The 19,021-nt window shown below is 31.6% G+C and overlaps 4 protein-coding genes across 4 annotated transcripts; 1 reads left to right on the top strand and 3 right to left on the bottom strand.

Moving 5' to 3' along the window:
- Positions 1–283: 283 nt before the first annotated feature.
- Positions 284–2,724, bottom strand: Bm6881 (DNA topoisomerase III, putative; the record flags this gene model as incomplete). The annotated part of the gene is made up of 7 exons (XM_043077344.1): positions 284–373; positions 632–774; positions 1,027–1,142; positions 1,298–1,529; positions 1,732–1,880; positions 1,995–2,206; positions 2,482–2,724. The coding sequence occupies 7 exons, from the start codon at positions 2,722–2,724 to the stop codon at positions 284–286; spliced, it is 1,185 nt and encodes a 394-aa protein (XP_042933278.1).
- An 812-nt stretch (positions 2,725–3,536) lies between these two features.
- Positions 3,537–5,505, bottom strand: Bma-let-49 (MED7 protein; the record flags this gene model as incomplete). The annotated part of the gene is made up of 5 exons (XM_043077345.1): positions 3,537–3,758; positions 3,914–4,024; positions 4,100–4,247; positions 4,813–4,946; positions 5,350–5,505. The coding sequence occupies 5 exons, from the start codon at positions 5,503–5,505 to the stop codon at positions 3,537–3,539; spliced, it is 771 nt and encodes a 256-aa protein (XP_042933279.1).
- A 4,910-nt stretch (positions 5,506–10,415) lies between these two features.
- Positions 10,416–16,406, top strand: Bma-acs-4.1 (AMP-binding enzyme family protein; the record flags this gene model as incomplete). The annotated part of the gene is made up of 15 exons (XM_001896218.2): positions 10,416–10,493; positions 11,462–11,599; positions 11,928–12,125; positions 12,346–12,447; positions 12,522–12,626; positions 12,804–13,032; positions 13,167–13,381; positions 13,557–13,679; positions 13,903–14,042; positions 14,228–14,400; positions 14,611–14,685; positions 14,868–15,053; positions 15,162–15,343; positions 15,617–15,710; positions 16,237–16,406. 15 exons carry the CDS (start codon positions 10,416–10,418, stop codon positions 16,404–16,406), a joined length of 2,208 nt encoding a protein of 735 aa, XP_001896253.1.
- Positions 16,407–18,235: 1,829 nt separating this feature from the next.
- Bm17398 (Uncharacterized protein) lies at positions 18,236–18,941 on the bottom strand (the record flags this gene model as incomplete). The annotated part of the gene is made up of 2 exons (XM_043077346.1): positions 18,236–18,258; positions 18,647–18,941. The coding sequence occupies 2 exons, from the start codon at positions 18,939–18,941 to the stop codon at positions 18,236–18,238; spliced, it is 318 nt and encodes a 105-aa protein (XP_042933280.1).
- Between the last annotated feature and the right edge of the window lie 80 nt (positions 18,942–19,021).

Raw genomic sequence — 19,021 nt, forward strand, 5'->3', positions numbered from 1 at the left:
GGATAAAAAACTGTAATTTATTGATTAAAAGTTAGGATATATGTTTTTAAACAAAAAAAAAAAGATAATTTCTGTACTGAAGCCGATGCATTCTATAATATGAAGTAAGTTTGGGAAATCAAGCATTAATATCATAATATTTTGTTGGGCTTCAACTTCTTAAGGAAAATAAAGTGTCAAATTCTAAGGAATTACATTTTATTGAAATAAGTAAACATACAGACATATACAAACTGAGCATAAACTATAAACTTCTGACTGAGCAATTTCAAGACCTATAGATCTATAAAGTAAGCAAAGGAAGAACGGGCATATCAACTGATTGTCTGTTATCATCACGGCCTTGCATTTCATCATTCGTTTTCTCTTCCACCTATAACAGGGTATTACTTTTTTCAATCAACACGGATAATAAATTCAAAATACGGATAACAACAGTGATCATAGGTGTCGCTATCTCTCTAATTCCCTAAGGTATTACTTTTTTTCAAGTCAACATTATTATCAACCTTCAAAAGATTATTTATTCTCATTCTTTAAGTAAAAATAATAGTTTATTTCACAATTCTCATTCATTCTATAACAGCGTGAAGTGTTCATATGTTCAAAATATCTTGAAGTCGGAACTTACCACATTTTTATTTTCTATTTCTACCGGAGAGATAACATAATGGTGGTCTATTTTTTCACTTTCTTCAACGGTACCCATTTCAATATCATCAGTGGTAACGATAAACTCATCTTTCCTATATCGTGATCTTCGTTCTCGTGGTCCTTAATGAAGGATATTTCAAAAGAAATTATCTTGTTAATTCTCGTTAATCTATTAATGTTATTTAGAATAAATAACCTAATAAAAGCAAAAATATTCCTTATTCCATTCTATCCACTTGGTTTGATTTTTTGCTCCTACATTATTCATGCTAGATAGTGTACAGTGTTCTACTAATGAAACAAAAGAATTCTCAAATAACATTCTTCAGTTCCTGTCAGAAGTTAAAAGGAACTTTTCCGGGAAAATCATACCTCGCCTTTCTCCTTCTCTAACATGATTGTTAGTAATATGACGGTCAAGATTACGTTTAGTAATGCAGCAATATGAACATTTTGGACATGAATACGGCTTTTCACCTGTGTGTGCTCTGAAAAAATAATCATGAACAAATAAATTTACAGCTTGACAGTAAGTGAAGTATTTTCTCAAATATTCAGCTTTATAAAAAAGTCACAGTGATCAACAGTAATAAAAATCAGTATTTCTTTTTCAAATTTAAGCAACCCTTCAAGACTTTCTTGCCTGATGTGAACTTTCAACGCAGATGTTGTTCGGAATCGTTTTTGACAGTATGTACAAATAAAAGGCAATTCACCAGTATGTATCCGATAATGGGTACCAAAATTATGCCTATAAAGTATCAGACCACATGCAGGACATTCCATTTTCGTCCGATAAATATCATCATTGTTAGTATTCGCTAGTGCCCCAATTATTTTCCTTTTAGAATTGGTTGCATTAGAACCAAGAGCACCTAAATCGATTTATTTATTTTTTTCCACGGAATTTAGTTCCACGAATTTGTCATCTCTAAACCAGAAATAATCCCCACGTTATATAATCAAATCGACTGAAAACACTCTAATGGTTCTCGAAAGAAATTGACAGAAATTGAGAAATGGATAGACTGCGCAGAAAGCATTTTTATATTTCATGGAATTTTAAGAAAGTGAAACCTTGCGACCCATAATAGTAGCCATCGTTTCCACTAATAACTCCATTGCCTTCTCGCCCACACTTTCTTTCAATCGATATATAAATTTTCAGTCCACTAGGACTTTCTAATATTCGCGCATTTTCTAACTCAAAAGGTATTTTCTGGAGCCTGAAATAAATGATTTTGTTTGTCCAACTATCCCATGAAATGCTGAAATTGACTTGTGAAATACTTAAAACTATTTCTAAAAAACTTCACTCTGCAACAGTTATGTATGTAAACCTTTCGGAAGATGACCAATATCGTTGCTCCAAGTGTGACGTAGAAACGAATGAAAGAGGTACTGCTTTTGTCGTTCCTGTCGGTACTGTTACCTGTGTCTTTTTAAATCGCGAACATTCTACTTTACATTTTGCTGAAAATGAAAGAGTTGTCAACCTTGAGGAGCTCGCTGAAGCATTCGTCTCGGGTATCAATATTGGTGGATCATCTCCCTGTAAACAAAAAAAAAAGAATTTGAAAAAAAAAAAATAGTTAATGGATTCATTAAAAAATACTTTGAAATTTAACTTGAAAAACTTATATCTGCCATAATCATTTAACCTGCAAACAAAGTTTTTATCTTAAATATTCACCTCTATAAAAATTATTTGTGGACAGAAAGCCACTACTGTTAAGTCAAGATAAAATTACCACAGTTCTATTAATTTCTTCCTTTATTCCTAAAACCCTTCACCTCTCCGTCTAAAGTCTTGCAGAACAAATATACCTTAGCCGTAATTCCGGCATGTGTAGTAGCATCGAAAACAGCAGTTGATTTTGTAAGCGATGGCATATTCGAAAACACATTGACCGCTTCATTTTCAAATGATTCAATAATGCATATTTCCGAATGTAAATATAATTCCTGCACCGTTTGAAATCGTTTATGACATTCAGTGCATAGCAGTGGATGACGAGAATTTCGAGTTTGAATGTGGGTAGATTCACATTGTTTACCCGATTCAGGCATCTTAAAAATAAAGAAGAAAATTCTCGAATTGACAGCTACAAAGACGATAGAGTCACACATAATGTTAACAATCATGCATATCTCTAGCTAGTATTAAATTTTTAAAAGTTTTATAATAAATTCTGCAAGCGCTAAAACAATCTAATTGCAGTAATTAAATTCATGTATCTGCATTGCTTCAATAATTTCTCAAACACAGTATTGTCTCTACTTTTTAAACATTCTTTCCTTTACTCAATTTATGATCTGTAGTATTTAGAACGAATATTTCTGGAATCATTCACCAATGTACATATCAGTATATAATTTCCTTATTACGTACATCAATCAGTTCATTCTTACATCTCTCACATACACGAATACAACTCAGACTCTGCGACAAAAACATGCAATGCTTATCTGAAAAATCGTTACAAGAAAACTCTGCTTCAACATCAGCAACAAACATTTCCATACATTACTTCAATTCAGCGCTAATCAAGTAGTGTAAGCATTGTATTATTTCGAATGGTTTATCACCAATCCTCCATAAACATAAAACACTGAAAATTAGATTCATGAAACCGTTACACTTCCTTTTATCATATATGATACAAAATAATTTGTACAATTCTAAGTTTCGCACGAAACAAATGGCATAAATGCACAGCAAATATAAAACAATGCACGGCAAATAAGTTATTTAGCTAATACCGTCGTTAATACCTACTGTTTTATCGCTCCAATAATATGCATAATAAATGGATAGTAATCCACAGAGCCTTTAAAACCAGTTCTTTAATTTAAATTAAATATATGAAGGTTTGAATACATCAGTATTCCATTTGAACTCTACTTGTGGAAGGCGACAGTCTTCTTTCTAGATCTGCATCACCCATATTGTCTAACAATTCACAAAGCATAACATCTCTTCTCCAAGCTTCTCGTCTGGATACTGTCGTCTTCCTGGCTTCATCATAACTACTTCTCCGTTTACTAATTTCAGTTTCCACTGCACCAACTTGCTGTTCTATCGACACACCAACATTCACATCCTAGAAATTTCAAAATCAAGGAAAATTTTCAAATCCAAGAAAGATAAAAACTTTGAACATGAGGATTTGAAAAGTGAATTGTTCACTGTAATCAGATAACTAATAACAGAATCATCATCAGCAAACTGTCAAAATTAAAAATAAAAAAACAATACCTCAACATTAAGCATCGGAGAGGCTGAAAGTACTGGAGGAACTTCATCGATTACCTGATTTAATGCCTCATGACCCATCGCTAAGTAAGTGCGAAAACGGCTTGTAACATCCTAAAAATTATGAAACACAACATGTTAATTATGGAACCTGTTTTCGGAATAACTTCCAATATAAAGGAAATATACCTCAATAGTTTTAATCAATAATCTCATCATCGACTGCAACGCATCTCGTGCCTGCACCGGCCGATATTCATTAATCAGATGATGCATATTGATAAAAAGAAGACGTAGGTTATTGATTTTCTCCAGACGTTCTGGATGATTTGGACACCTTAAAAATAATATTACCATAAGTCAGATTAGACAGACACAAACCCTATATTGATTTCTTTTCCGTGATAACTATCGTTTTTAAGATAGTGTTCCGAAGACAATCTACAAAATCAACCTAGCAATAATAATACATAAACACTGTCATTTGCTCTATCTTGGCACTTCGAGAGAAAAAATACAAAGTGGAAAAACGATGTAGCTGAAGTGACAAACTTAATTTATCACATCAAATTGTGCTTTATTAATTCTTATCCTTCTTTGTTTAATCAGATTAGCCCTTTTTTTCTTGTCTCTTCATTAACTGATTACAATAATCGTTTGCATAGGATGCTTGTTCCTGTTCAAAAAAATATTGCATCGCTAATGTCTCATGGACATGGAATCATAACTCAAAGTTCTAAAGGGCGGCTGATTTTTTCAGCTTTTCTTGGTTACTCTATCACTAATCTGATTCAGAATGAAAAATTTAGGAATAAAATTAGTGCCACTTGGAGCAATCAGAATCAAAGAAATTAAGTCATAGTGTAGTAGTCAGGCATCCGGATCGTTGTCCAACAACTTACCGTATTAGGATATCAAGAAGATCAAGGAAAGCAGCAACTGTACTTCTGTTCAACTTCTTTAACTCACTTCTCCAGTCACCATTACTCGAAAACAGTTGTTGCATTTTCTGCGACTGTAACGACCGGATCATTTCCTGCAACATTAATTTCAGTAACATATAAAAAAGTTAATTTTGCCAGATGCCAAAAGAAAAGACTTCCAATTCAAAAAAAAATGATTTCCAATATCAGTTCGTTTAAAAAAATTCTATTATAACAGGATATCGAAACTTTGAAAAAAAACCAAAAGATTGCAAAAATTGCACAGGTAATTTCACATTCTGAATCATTTGAACAATAATAATTGGTTTAAAGGGAAGCATTTTCAATTCTCATAGAATACTTAAAGTAACTAAACGGAACAAAGAGTATAAGGACTTGTTTAATGGAAAGCAGAAAGTAACACTGGATGAACTAATCATATCATCTCAGTATTATTTCCTTTGAAAAACAAAAGTCATATTTCAAGTCCGCAGGAAAAAAGAAAAAATCGGAAACTTCTTCGAAATTATATTCTTCGCCAAAAACCGTAAATTCGGATGGTACAGGTGGTGGTGGCAATACATTCTTCTTCGCCACATTAGCGTCTGTATACTGACGAGCATATTCCGGTGGTTGAGGAAATGGACTTACACCAACCGGATGACTCGCCATATTCACTTTGTTCGCTTAGTATATCCAATTCTTAGTTGGTTATTAGCTAAAAGCATAATTTATAATACAACTATTCGCACAAACTTGAAATACTGTAGTTGAACCAATCAATAATTGCACTGACATGGACTACCAACACCGATTATTATCAATTCAGAGTCTTACCCTTTCCCTTCAGTTAATCCGGAATTGTTCCTTATTCTTTTTCTTCAATCAATCCGGAATTGTTTCCATCTGATAAAAAATTAAAATTATTATGGTCGTAGCTCGATTCACCTCTTCTACCAGAAAGCAAGTGAAAGTGAGCTATAACATAAAAAGTATCATTGTTGACTGAAATATTGGAAGATATTAGGAGAAATGAGAAACGAGAGAGAAATGGAACTGCTAGAGAGTATACGTTTAGTCATTAGAAAGTCGGAGAGCAAACCGAAAAGAAAGAAGACGGGTTGTATAGCTAAGGTAATTAGTTATTGTAGGGTAGGATGAAATCATTGTGAGGTAGGAATGAAATTACGGATTTGATTATTGTTTTGTTTTCACCTTGTCCAGTATTACCTAAGTCCAGCATGATAAAGAGTGAATAGGAGTGATGAACTGGAAGGAAGAGGTTGTAAGTTTTCCGAGTCGGAAAGTAGAGAATGATTAAGTAAAGGTTTTCGTTTCTGAATTTCTTTTTTATTACGGTGAGAAAGCAGAATTGACAAGGGGAGTGTTAAGTATTGAATTTTTCTGTTCTTCCGTATTAAAAGTTTTGAAGATATGCATCATGTAGTTAATTAGTATTACCTGCCTTTCTCATTCTCTGGATTCTGTTACGAAGTAAAGAACTGGCGCAAATAGTGTGGTAAAATAAGTTAAAATATTAAAATAAAGCATATATGTAAATCTTGAAGTGATGCTTTCTTGCTAACTTTTAGAAATTTTAAGTGAAGCGTTCACAGAATGCAACTAATTGTGCATAACTTGGTATCAATGTAAGTGTTTTTCGTGAATGCAAATGTTAGTAGTAAATTGTATTCTATGTATTTAATATATTTGTTGTAGGAGTATTGTGCAGTGGCTTAAGAGAATTAAATGACTTGAGCAAAAGGAAATAGAATTCTTCTGGATCGGTCATTACCGATAATATTATTGATGAACAGAAGAGAGTCAGTCATCTGACTAATGAACTCTTCTCTTCACTATAGAAAGGATAAATTACCGAGAATTATTACTTTGTAAATCCTTCAGAAGGGCATTGGGACTGTATTTCAATGTTTCAATTATTTAGGAGGGAAAGTGTGAATTACCATTGGGAACGCGGGAGTCAAGAATTTAAACGCTTTTTGTAGCTATGACTATCTGACTTTGAATAGTCTCGGAAGTTTTAAGGTTTAAATGTCCAAAATTTAAGTATTTTTTGGGAAAAAGAAATTCATTCGTTTTTGTGTCTTCATTTCTTTTCATTCTTATTGCTTTTTCTTTTTCATCTTTACAACTAATTTTTAAACGAATTTTATAATTTTGTAAGATTTTAAACTATAAATAATGACTGTAGTACTAAATTTTTGATTCATTGAATGGGAATATCGTTCTCATAATTGCAAAATTTAAATATTAAAAATGATCGAACTTGATGCATATTACAATTCACTTCATTGCAGTATTAAAATGTCCTTTAAATTGTAGTTCCCAGATAAGTAGTAGCTAAATAGTTAAGTATTCATACAAAGACCCAGTAATAAAAAAATCTCTCGGAATTTCCGAAAACAGTTTTATATTTTGATTTTGATTATGCTTAATCGTTACATTTCGGCATAATATGGCTAGGTTGGGTCTTCTAAAGGATTCCCTTTTTTCTTTTCAAAATTAATTTGGACATTTTCTAATTTAAAAAGGTAGGAAGAACTAAAGTGTAGGATATATTTTTACTTTCATAAATGTTTTCAATTATTCTCACTCTTCTCCACAAGACTACATGAATCTGCCAGCTGATTTGGAAAGCAAATATAGCACAGTTGGAAAGATATAGATAAGATACACATTACATTTATTACTTGAACAAATCTTTACTAGCAAATTCGGATTCTGGATTTCATTGAAATTTAGATTATAAAATACTCCAAAGAGGCTATAACCTTTGTTCGTATTCTTTTTATTATACATATTAATGTTTCAACTTCTACGTGATTCATCTTATCGTTATTTCAGGCTTCAGTTGACGTTGGCACATAACGTTGATATCAAAGTTGACATATAACGTCGAAGACAATTTAATTAATTATGATCACTTTATTATTTTAGGCTGTTATTAATATTAAATAGCATTCTATATGTATATGAATTCCCAAAGTTATATTCAAAATTTGTTAAGCCTTTTTTCTATGAAACTAGAACTTGTACTAAAATTAAATTTTATACTAAACATTGAAATTGAATTTTCTAAAATTAAAAACTCATTTGCATTATTCCGTTTCATTACTAATCTTATCAATTCTTATAGATTTTTTCTTATTTAGCAAATGAAGTAATACTGACTAATGTTCTTTATCACTCAACAATCCAGTGGGAATAAAACAAATTTGTAAAGAATTCAAATAGGTTGGTACAAAGATTTCACCATACCACTGATCATTTGGGTAACACTGCTAACCGATCTGAACAATGTCCAATGTTCAGGGTCCATTTGTTCTATCTACTCTCTTTCCATTTTTTCTTCCTCATTCTTTCACAGTTTAAATCAGAAATTGAACAGATAATTTAAAAAAAAGGCATAACTGAAAGAAAAAAAAGACATCCTTTTTGTTTCTTTAAGGAAAATAATTTTCAGCGATTGAAATAACAATCTAATGTATCGGAATATTTGTGTCCAAAAAAAATTATCTTTACACTTCTCTTTCATATTAATTGATTTTAGTCCTTTAAAAAGGACAAGTAATGTTTACACAAAGAATAAACCTATTATGATGGTATCGAACACTATTATTAGCATTATCATCATCGTTGTCTTTGTTGTTGCTTGAACGGCCTAAAGATGGAATTGTTATGCTTCATGCACGGTAACTACGATCGATACTAACAGTTGACTCCATAGCGAGGGCTGGGCTGTGAGTGAGTTGTAGTTGTCTTCGCGACGAGAAGGGATGAGTGACGTTGACCAGAGTAGTAGTATGGTTTGTTTTATTGTCACTCATTTTTGTATTTTGAAGAAATTAGGATAAGGAAAAAAGGTATTTTATTATTCGTAAATTCTTCAAAATTGTTCATTTAGAAGAATTCTATCGTACAATAATTGCATCAGTTCAATTTAATTCGTTAGCTGTCTTTGATAATATTTAGTTCAGCTAATTGTCTTTGATAAAATAATTCTCTGATGATTTATACATCTACTAAGTTAGTGAAAATGTAATATTTATTTTATAACTATCGATAGAAAAAGGGAAAGGTCAAAAGAAGTTAGAGAAAGAAATTGTTTTGTTTGTCATTGATTAAATAATCATAACTTTTTCATTTTTTTTTTCTTTCATATTTCACTTTTTCTCGAGAAATATGTTTTGGTAAAAAAGGTAAGTAGAAGAAAGGGAAAGAGGGAGTGATAAAGATGAGAAGTTATGATTTGATTAAGCTATGCAGATTAGCTTATTGATACATATGTCTCAGATGTGAGTGATGATTATAGGAATGAGGGAGAGGGAGCAGGGAAGAGGAGAGGTCAGTCATAGAGACATTGATGTTGCGTGAAATGTTAGTAAACACTAATAGCAGCAGCAGCAGCAGTAGTAGTAGTATGGCAGTAGGGCTAGCGTGAGATTCTCTCTCCTCTCATCTTCTCTTCCTGCTTCTCCAACATTTCTGTCCTAACTCTTTCATCGAGATTTCTCTTTTCCTAAAAATTTCCTTTCCAATTTCTCATTTGCCATCATCATCTAATATATCTTTTACAAAAATTTTAGGCATAATTTTGAAAGACGAGAGATATTTATTAAATCCACTGCGTTTTCTCGTACACTTATCTTTTAATTGCTGATTTTCATCTTTTTTTCTTTTTCATTTCCTTTGTATAACTTGCAATCGTTCTTTCTAATTCCTCTACCAAATAACATTTTGGTTTCTTCGTTGTAAATATTACTGCATAAATTGTCTTGACAATAAAAGTATGTAGTTTAGTTTATCATCCGTTATTTCTTCTTTCTTCTTGTTTTACATACATCTAAAAATTACGGTCGTTTAAACAAGTGGATAAAGTAAGTAGAGTGCTTGTTTTGTTAATTTAATCGTTGAATTAATTAATTAAATGATTACGAAGAATGTATAGTAAGAAAAATTTAGTTTTCTCTACTAAACAATTAAGTCAGTATAAGTAAAGAGCAAGGAGGGTTTAATTGATTTGCTTTTTTTCTTTTTTTTTTTTTTTGGATGGTAGCTGTACTTTTAAATGTCTCAAAAATCACATACGAATTGAATTGGCCGTTCTTGAAAGCATTAGTAGGAGTGGTATGAAACCGAAAATTTTACAGATTCTTGCATTTGATTTTGAAACATTTGAAGAGAATCCTACTGAATTGGTTGTTTTTGTGAACATGTTTCACGTATGGACGTGTTAATAATTTTATTGACATCTAATGTCATCAGTACATAAATTTTAATCGATCTTTTTCTTTTTTGCTACATAATATAAAGTATCACATGTTTGCATGTTTTCATTGCATCTTCATATGTCTTCTGTACCCTACGTGTTCTACGTGTTAATTTTCACTGATCTCAACAAAAATTGTTAATAATTTTATTGACATCTAGTGTCATCAAAATAACTTTTTTCTTATCATCGTTTCATTGCGAATTGACATACTTATGTTTTTATTGCGTGTGAAAATCTCCTTTTACGAGCTTTTTTAAAGGTGTATTTTGTTTTGCTTATGCAAGAATAGATGGATCGTAAAGCATGTTTTAAGCAGTCGAATGACGATCATGGCGATAGTAAAGAAACAATTGACAGACTTGTAAAGGTATCTTATCGTGTTTCTTACTTTCTTGTTTGAATAATATTAATACAATTGCAATAAGAGTGTGTTGCTATCGTTAGCTTTCTTTCCTGTTATTTATCTTCTCTATTTGTGAGTTGGAAAAGATTTCTGGCATCGAAAGTTGGGGGATGGAAGGGAAATGGGGCTATCATAACAGGTGATTTATGTATTTTAAAAAAAAAAAATAAAAATCACTTCACGAGTTTGTATTTATTAGTCAACTCCAACTGTAATTTGTACAAATTAAATAAAGACACAAATTTTTGCTTCGGAAATTATGATAAATGATGATGAAAAGGGAAAATGATTTTCAAAGTGAATAGTGAAAGACGTGATATAACGAAAAATTGGAAGGATTGGTCTTCGAAATTTGCACACAAGTTGTAATAAGGATTATAATTTGCTAAGTTACACAATTATAGTGAAGAAAAAAGGAAAGTTTTAATTCTATCATTAGAATGGGATTAGTCGCTGGCATACAAATACAAGTTGTAATAAGAAGTAACCTATTCAGGTAAAAAATTTGTTATTGGCTTGAAGCAAATAACTATGCTCATTTAATAAACAGAATACCTAGATTTGCAGTAAAGCTCCTAGTCATTTTTGAGAATATCTTTTAATTTAATTTTTATGTTTTCAATAGTTATTTTGGATTTGAATTTCATCTGCTCTAAGCTGTTTGCTTTCAATGGATCTTAGAATGAAAGGTTCACTAACTGCGAAAAAGCTGGATTATTGTGTATGAATGGAATAACTTATCTATTAAACTGCATGAAATGTATCATCTCCCTTTAGGCGAAATTCAGTTTATCACCTCTCTGGAAATTTACTTTGCAAGAGTGTATCCATAGCAGTTGTGTATTAGTTTGTTTGGGCATATTCAATCTTAAAAAGAAGGAAAAAGAAATGTGATAGTAAAATTTGCATTTCTTATACACACTAATTTTCAGGGAACTTCGCCATTATGGATTCAGTTAATTATTCTTCTATTACGCGCATGGTTTTTTATATATGATTGCCTGAATTATATACCGTATGAGTTATTCAACTCACCTACAGCGAAATTAAAACGAAGTGAAAGGATAAAGGTTTGTTCTTTTTATTTGGTGAAACCATTTAATAGTTCATTCTTCTACTGATATTTACATTTACATATTATTTAGCTAGAAGATTTCAGAGCAGATGAACTCAGTTCTTGGTTTCTAGAAGTTTTACCAATGATGATACTCTTTTTTTTTATACAGAAAGATGTTTTAGAACCAAAACATTCTATTGGTTTTACGGTCTATTATTAAAGGATGATGTTGTCATTTCATTCCTTCGAATGGTAGGCAGCTAAGTCATACTCGCGGCTGGAAATTTATGCCTCCTGCATCATATAATTTTCACTTCTGTCAGCTGAAGCTACATATTTAGGCAAAGCCGATCAAGGATCCTGATAGCCCATGGATTAACGTGGATGGTCCACTCACTGAAGATTTTCCCGGTGTAGATACGGTTGATAAACTATTTACACATGTGGCAAGGTTATATGGTGACAAACCGGCATTAGGTACACGAGAATTACTAGAAATATATGAAGAAAAACAACCAAATGGACGCATATTTGAAAAAGTGAATTTTTATTCTAATTAAGATTTCCGACATTTTAGTAAAGAGGAAAAAATTTAGCTGATTGAATTAAATGCTGGAACTGCATTTAAAATGCTTACTTTCTTTTGCTTTTTTTGCTTTTGCTAAACCATTAAGTGACCGATGTTTTGATGAAAATGTACTCTAAGATGATTTATACTTTCGAAATTAGTAATTGCACCTGTAAGGATGTAAATTTCAGTGGGTGTTGGGTAATTACAGTTGGCAAACTTTTGCTGAAATTCATGAAAAAATTGGTCGAATTGCTTCGGGTCTAAAAAGCATCGTGGAAAATGGTTGTCGAGTGAGTTTTTCATACATTTTGAAATTAATAAGTTTCACGGATCCACTGATTGTTCGAAAATAATTTCCTTTCAGGCAGTAATTTTTTCGGAAACTCGAGCTGACTGGTTTATCACCGCGTTCTCTCTCTTCAGAATCAATGTACCGGTTGTTACAGTATATGCAACCCTCGGTGAAGAGGTATAATTATTCAGTGTATTGGTGTTTAGATGAAGTGAAGTCGTACATAAAGAAGCTGAAATTGTTGTGGAAGATTTCTTTTTTGGGGTTTACTTAGACTGCTTTGATTTTGTGAATCCTCTCACTCTTGACTCTTTTTATAGATTTTAGTCTATTTCTTACTTTTATCCTCTGCAGGCAATAGCCCAAGCCATCAACGAAACTGAAGCGACACTGCTGATAACATCAGCAGAACTTTTATCAAAAATCGCAGTAATTGGGAAGAAATGTCCAACATTGCGTTCTTTGGTTTATTTCCGCCCCGTGCATTTTTCGAAGAAAATAGCCACCGTGGATATTGTTAAACAGCAATTCCGAAATGTTGTGTCACTGGATGAGTTAGAAGCACACACAAACACTGTGTCAGGTTGATGTTTTTCTGTTTGCTAATATTCCTAGTACTTCATCTCTTTACTATTAGCATTTTCTTGTATTAAAATTATTACATAAAACACTTTACAAATCTGTCAAATAGTTGATCTTGTAAAACATTTTTTGCAGAAGTTTCACCTGCTGGACGAAATGACACAGCAATGATAATGTATACAAGTGGTACTACTGGAGCTGCGAAGGGAGTGATTTTGACGCATTATAATATCGTGTCATCTGTAGCTGGATTGGGAGCTGGAATACCTATCATCAGCCATACAGACATATATATTGGGTATCTTCCGCTGGCGCATATTCTAGAGTTTGCAGCTGAACTAACTTGTATGGTGTGTATTTTTCTTATATATATTCCAGCATAGAAGAAGGGAGGAAACAATAATTTGTTACTGAAAATAACCAAATATCTGCATTTTCTTTTTCCAATTAATTCAAGGCTCATGTGTAGACCAAACTGAATTCCGTGAAAATTAAGGATTTGGGTTTTTCAGTTTTTTGTTTCAGACGCGTGGTTGTCGTGTTGGATACTCAAGTCCATTGACTCTTCATGACCGTGGCGCTAAAATCAAGCCAGGAACGCATGGAGATTGCTGGGCACTAAGACCAACAATTATGGCCGCAGTACCGGTTAGTTTTTTTGGTAAATGAAATTTAGGTGTGTCCGAGTTGCAAAGGAAAAGATTGTCCATTTGGAAACATGTGCTATTGAATATTGTGAGCAAAGATTTTTGATCGGTTGAGGGTCATTTAGACACGTAGAGATGTTGGTAGTTGTTTGGGAGTCTGTCAGGAAAAATATTTGGCTGGAAATCAAGAGATGTAGAGTTAAATAATCATTGTTACTTTTAAGGCAATAATGGATAGGATATTCAAAGCTATAAGCGATGAAGTTGCATCAGCTCCACGTCTGATGCAAGAACTTTTCCGATTAAATTATGAACGGAAGCGAGCGCGTTATCAGGAAGGATATTGCAGTCCTTTTTTGGACAGGTTTTTTTGTGAATTTCTCGAAAATGTTAAAACTTAAAAGTCAACTGAGTTTCCACCCAAAATTTTTTGAGGATTTAGAAATTTTGAGCAAGACATACATTTTCATATGCATTTATTTGATAAAAACACTTTTATGTGTGCTTTTTTCTGGTGCAGATTTCAAATTAATTGATAATTGTTTGTAGAATTGTTTTCAAAAGGATTCGACGTCTTTTGGGCGGCAAACTGCGAGGTGTATTGAGCGGTGGAGCAGCATTGAACCCAGAAACTCAGCGTTTCATGAATATTTGTATGTGCTGTCCAGTTATTCAAGGATATGGATTAACTGAGACGTGTGCAGCAGTTTCTATTGCTGACGGTTACAATTTATCTTCTTTTTTTTTTAATTATTGAAGTGGCAATAGCCATAGCATACTTTAGTATAATTCTTGCCATTGGTTTAAGGCGTCATTTTTTAGTGGTTTTTCTTCCATTTTCGATCCTTGTGCTAATCAAATACAATTTATTTTTCAAATACAAAAATCAAATACAACAAAATACAATTTAATTTGATTTACTTATTTTTCAGTGAATGACCTGAGCACAGGAACTGTTGGTCCACCTGTGCGTTGTTCACGAATACTTCTTCGCGAATGGAGTGAGGGTAATTTTTCTGTGTCATTTTACCTAACTCATTATTTATATGTCTCATCGGTAGCAAATAAGCATTTTATGCGTATCTTTCTTTGATTCAAAAGTAACAGTGCATCCACTCATATCTCATATTGTTCGTTAGTATACAAAAGTTGTTTTTGTTCTTTTGAATATTTTTTTTTTTTTTTACAGGAGGTTATACTCCATTTAACGATCCACCTCAAGGTGAAGTTCTGGTCAGCGGTTCAAACATATCACCAGGTTATTGGAAGCAACCTGAGAAAACAGCTGAAGATTTTGTGGTAATTGATGGCGTGAGATATTTTGCTACTGGTGATATTGGTGAATTTCGTGAAGATGGGTCACTTCGTATAATTGGTTCATATTTTCCGATTCTACATATTTTCTGTTGTTTTTTTATTTGAAACCCAAAAAAGTTTAATTCTAGAATAAGTGGAAAATGGTTTAAGTGTTATCGTATTTTAGATCGAAAGAAAGATTTAGTGAAACTTCAACATGGCGAATATGTATCATTGGCCAAGATCGAGACTGCGCTGTTGAATTGTCCATTGATTGACAATATCTGTTGTTATGGCGATTCATTGTCATCATACCTGATTGCACTTGTTGTGCCTAACAAGAAACACTTGACAGAAATGGCTGAACAGGTTGATCTTAGTCATTAATATGACGATTACATATATATCCAATTAACGATATATATATATATATATATAATAATGTGAACATTGAAATAATGTGAATCAATGTAGATTGAAACTATTAGTGATTGATTCAAATCAGAATATGAACAGGTTGATCTTAGTCAAATCAACATATGCATTACAACTCGCTGATTCATAGCAAGAATCAACTTATGAGGAACGAATGATACAAAGGGAATATAGAATAACTGAAACAATACTTTCACTTATTTTCAGTTTGATATCAGTCCATCAAGTTGGACTGATATGTGTCATAATGTGGAAATTGTTAAGGAATATCAAAGACGCATGGAGGAACATGCCATGAAAAGTTAGTTTTTATAATTTGATTTATAACTGAGTCTACCTTTGTAGTAGTTGACACATTGTATGTTTTATGTCTAGCACTTCGTTTAAAAAATGTTGATTTTTATAAATGTTTGGAAAATCTTAGTTTAACAATTTCTGCACCTTTTTTTTTGCATGGCTCTTTCCCAATGTTGAGTTGTGAAGAACGGTTTTTATTCGTTCTTTTACTAATTAAATTGGGATAAAATAAAAATGTGATAGGAATAGTGTAGTAACGGATAATGTTGCTACTCTCAGTTTATCTCATACAAACATTTCACACATTCATTTAAAAATTTCTTCCCTTTATTACTTTTTTGTTAATGATACTTTGCAGTGACATTTTTTGTTAATTTGAGTGAAAAGGTAGTAATCAATGAGTATATAAGATTAGCCAGAAATCACGCAACAGTTTCAGAAAAAATATATTCCTTGTTAAAATATAACTCAAGATTTTGAGAAAATAAAGCTTTTACGAATAATTTGTTGTTGTGGAAATTTAATTTTAGATCACTTGTTGAAGAATGAATTACCAGGAAAGATCTATTTATGTGATGAAATATGGACAGCTGAAACTGGTCTTCTGACTGAAGCAATGAAATTGAAACGTCGCTTAATAAAAGAGAAGTACGAGCAAGTTATTGCGCAACTTTATCGTGATGATTCTTATAAACGCTAATATGAGTGACATTGTAAGTAAGTTGAAAAATTCTTATTCTGAGATGATGACTATGTTCTATATCGTCCATTTTCATTCTTTTACAATTCGAAAAATTCCAAACTTTAATTTGCTTAAAAGTTAGAAGATTTCACTGTTTCAACAATAAATGTGTTACCAGAATGAAAATTGAAAAGAAATTTATTGCTTTATTGCACTATAACGACTGTTCTCAACTAATTATCAGTAAGTACATACAAGCTTTATTTAACAGGGATATTACGCTGTTAAAGGCATCTTTTTTAAGTCTCAAAAATATGTTAATTGGTAAGAGTTATGCTAAATTAATAAGTTTTATTGGAAGTTTTTCTATTGTTGTGTTGAATTGATTGTCGAAGGCATCATTCCTTTTTCATTTATCTCAAAAGAGCATTTAATTATATAGATTAGTAAGGACGTTTGCTTTAGATGAGTAGAACATCCCATCAAATGGGTTTAAATTGAAAAATTCGTTGCATTGCGGTATTTTTGGTCTCTTTTCCTTAAGCTAATTCGTTAAATACTAAAGCATGAATTTCCGCTTTATGAATAATGCTATATGATTAATTTCTATATGACTTTTAATTTTCAGCCCTTTATATTTTGTTTTCCGATGTGTCACATTTCCCAAGCAAGCAAAAAAAAATCTTTCAATTTAACCCTTAATTTGTAAAAGTAATCTATGAACTTTTCTTGTTTCTTTTGCAAGTTTACATTGTATTTATGTGTCCCACTGTTTGTTCTTTGTTTTTGGAGTGCGGAGATAATAAAAAAAAAACCATTCGTACATTCCTCAAACGTACTTTAACATTTTCCATTCATCTTTGCAGTAAACAGAGTCACTGAAGGCGAAACATTTTCAAATAGCTTTTTTTTTTACTTTCAAACCAATCTTTTGCAGCTTAACTTGTTAATCTCTAATTACTTTTAAGAAATTTTTTTTTTTTTTTTGTTTTGTTTTTTTAGCGACACTGTTGCAAAATGAAAGATTGCGGAAATTCGCTACTTTTTTTTTTTTTGAATATTGCTAGTGCTAAATTCAAGCCGCGATTGCCTAGAATTTTCCTGTTCAATTATTCGGTATTCTCTTACTTTTTTTTTTCATTTTTATTTGTTGGAGACATTAGTATTTGATATACGGGAGAATTTCCGTCTGATGCTACGTGGTCATATGTCATCGTATTTTTTGAACTGATAGTTTTGTGTTTCTAATATTATTGCTATTGCTTTTATCATTTTGTATTATTATTTCCTTTGGTTCATCTATAACCATCTGTAAATACTTATTCTCATGTTAAAATTGGCAGAAAAAAGAAAAGTGAAATAAAATTTTATTAGTTTCAATTCGTATATCTGAAGAAAATGAGAAAAAATTCTTTACCAGAATTCAAAAAATTTCATATAAACATTTCGCTTTAATTGTTTAATCCATTAATGATTTTCTTTTGTTTCTTCATCAATAAAAATGAAGAAAAAAGAATGATGATTTGCAACGGCGTTGTTTTCTTCATCAAATATTTGCAATAAAATATTTTCTGCTGAAATGTGATGCTTAACTACTCTTCCCTTTATTTTGCATGCATAATCCATACTCTAATCTAATTAACAAGAAATAGATGAGTTTAGTTCAGAAATTTAAAAAAAAAAAAAACTTCAAAAAATTGGGTTTTTATATAGAATGGCTAAATTAGATTTATTTTCCGATATGTCCTGACAAACAATATTTTTCTTCTTGCTTTCTTTTTTTCTTTTGCCTTTTATTTCAAATCATTTCAATTTTTTCAAACTGTTTCATTTTTCTAATTTTTTTATTAATTTGTTCTTTCGGTTTGCTCTGAAGTATTGCAAATTTTTATAACACAAATTTAAGAATAATTATTTGTTGAATTTAAATTAGTCTTAAAGCATTATAGTGTTATGCGATCTTTCTCAAAAATTATTGTCTATCGTGAAATAGTTTTGCATATTTATTAGCAACTTTTATTGGATTATAAAAGGCTTACTTTTTAATCAAATAAATTATTAACTTATTTTGTTAGTTAGCAAACGGTTAGTTACTTCATGGAATTATTAGCAAATTGCTTAAATGTTTCTTCAAAAATTTTAATAATATTGCGAAATATTTCGAATTATAGTGAACGACACACACCCCAATATAATTTTAAGTAAGTAAAATACAACATATACGTAGTATATGACAAATATCACGTAGAATAACTCACGTATCATAGCTTCACTCTGATATGTCGTAATCTCACGTATCATAGCTTCACTCTGATATGTCGTAATCTCACGTATCATAGCTTCACTCTGATATGTCGTAATCTCACGTATCATAGCTTCACTCTGATATGTCGTAATCTCACGTATCATAGCTTCACTCTGATATGTCGTAATCTCACGTATCATAGCTTCACTCTGATATGTCGTAATCTCACGTATCATAGCTTCACTCTGATATGTCGTAATCTCACGTATCATAGCTTCACTCTGATATGTCGTAATCTCACGTATCATAGCTTCACTCTGATATGTCGTAATTTCAGAATCTCATAATCATGTTTCGTTACCTTAATCCCATTTATTATAAGTTCATC

The sequence above is a fragment of the Brugia malayi genome, assembly GCF_000002995.4.
Source record: "Brugia malayi strain FR3 genome assembly, contig: Bm_v4_Chr1_scaffold_001, whole genome shotgun sequence".
NCBI lineage: Eukaryota > Metazoa > Nematoda > Chromadorea > Rhabditida > Onchocercidae > Brugia > Brugia malayi.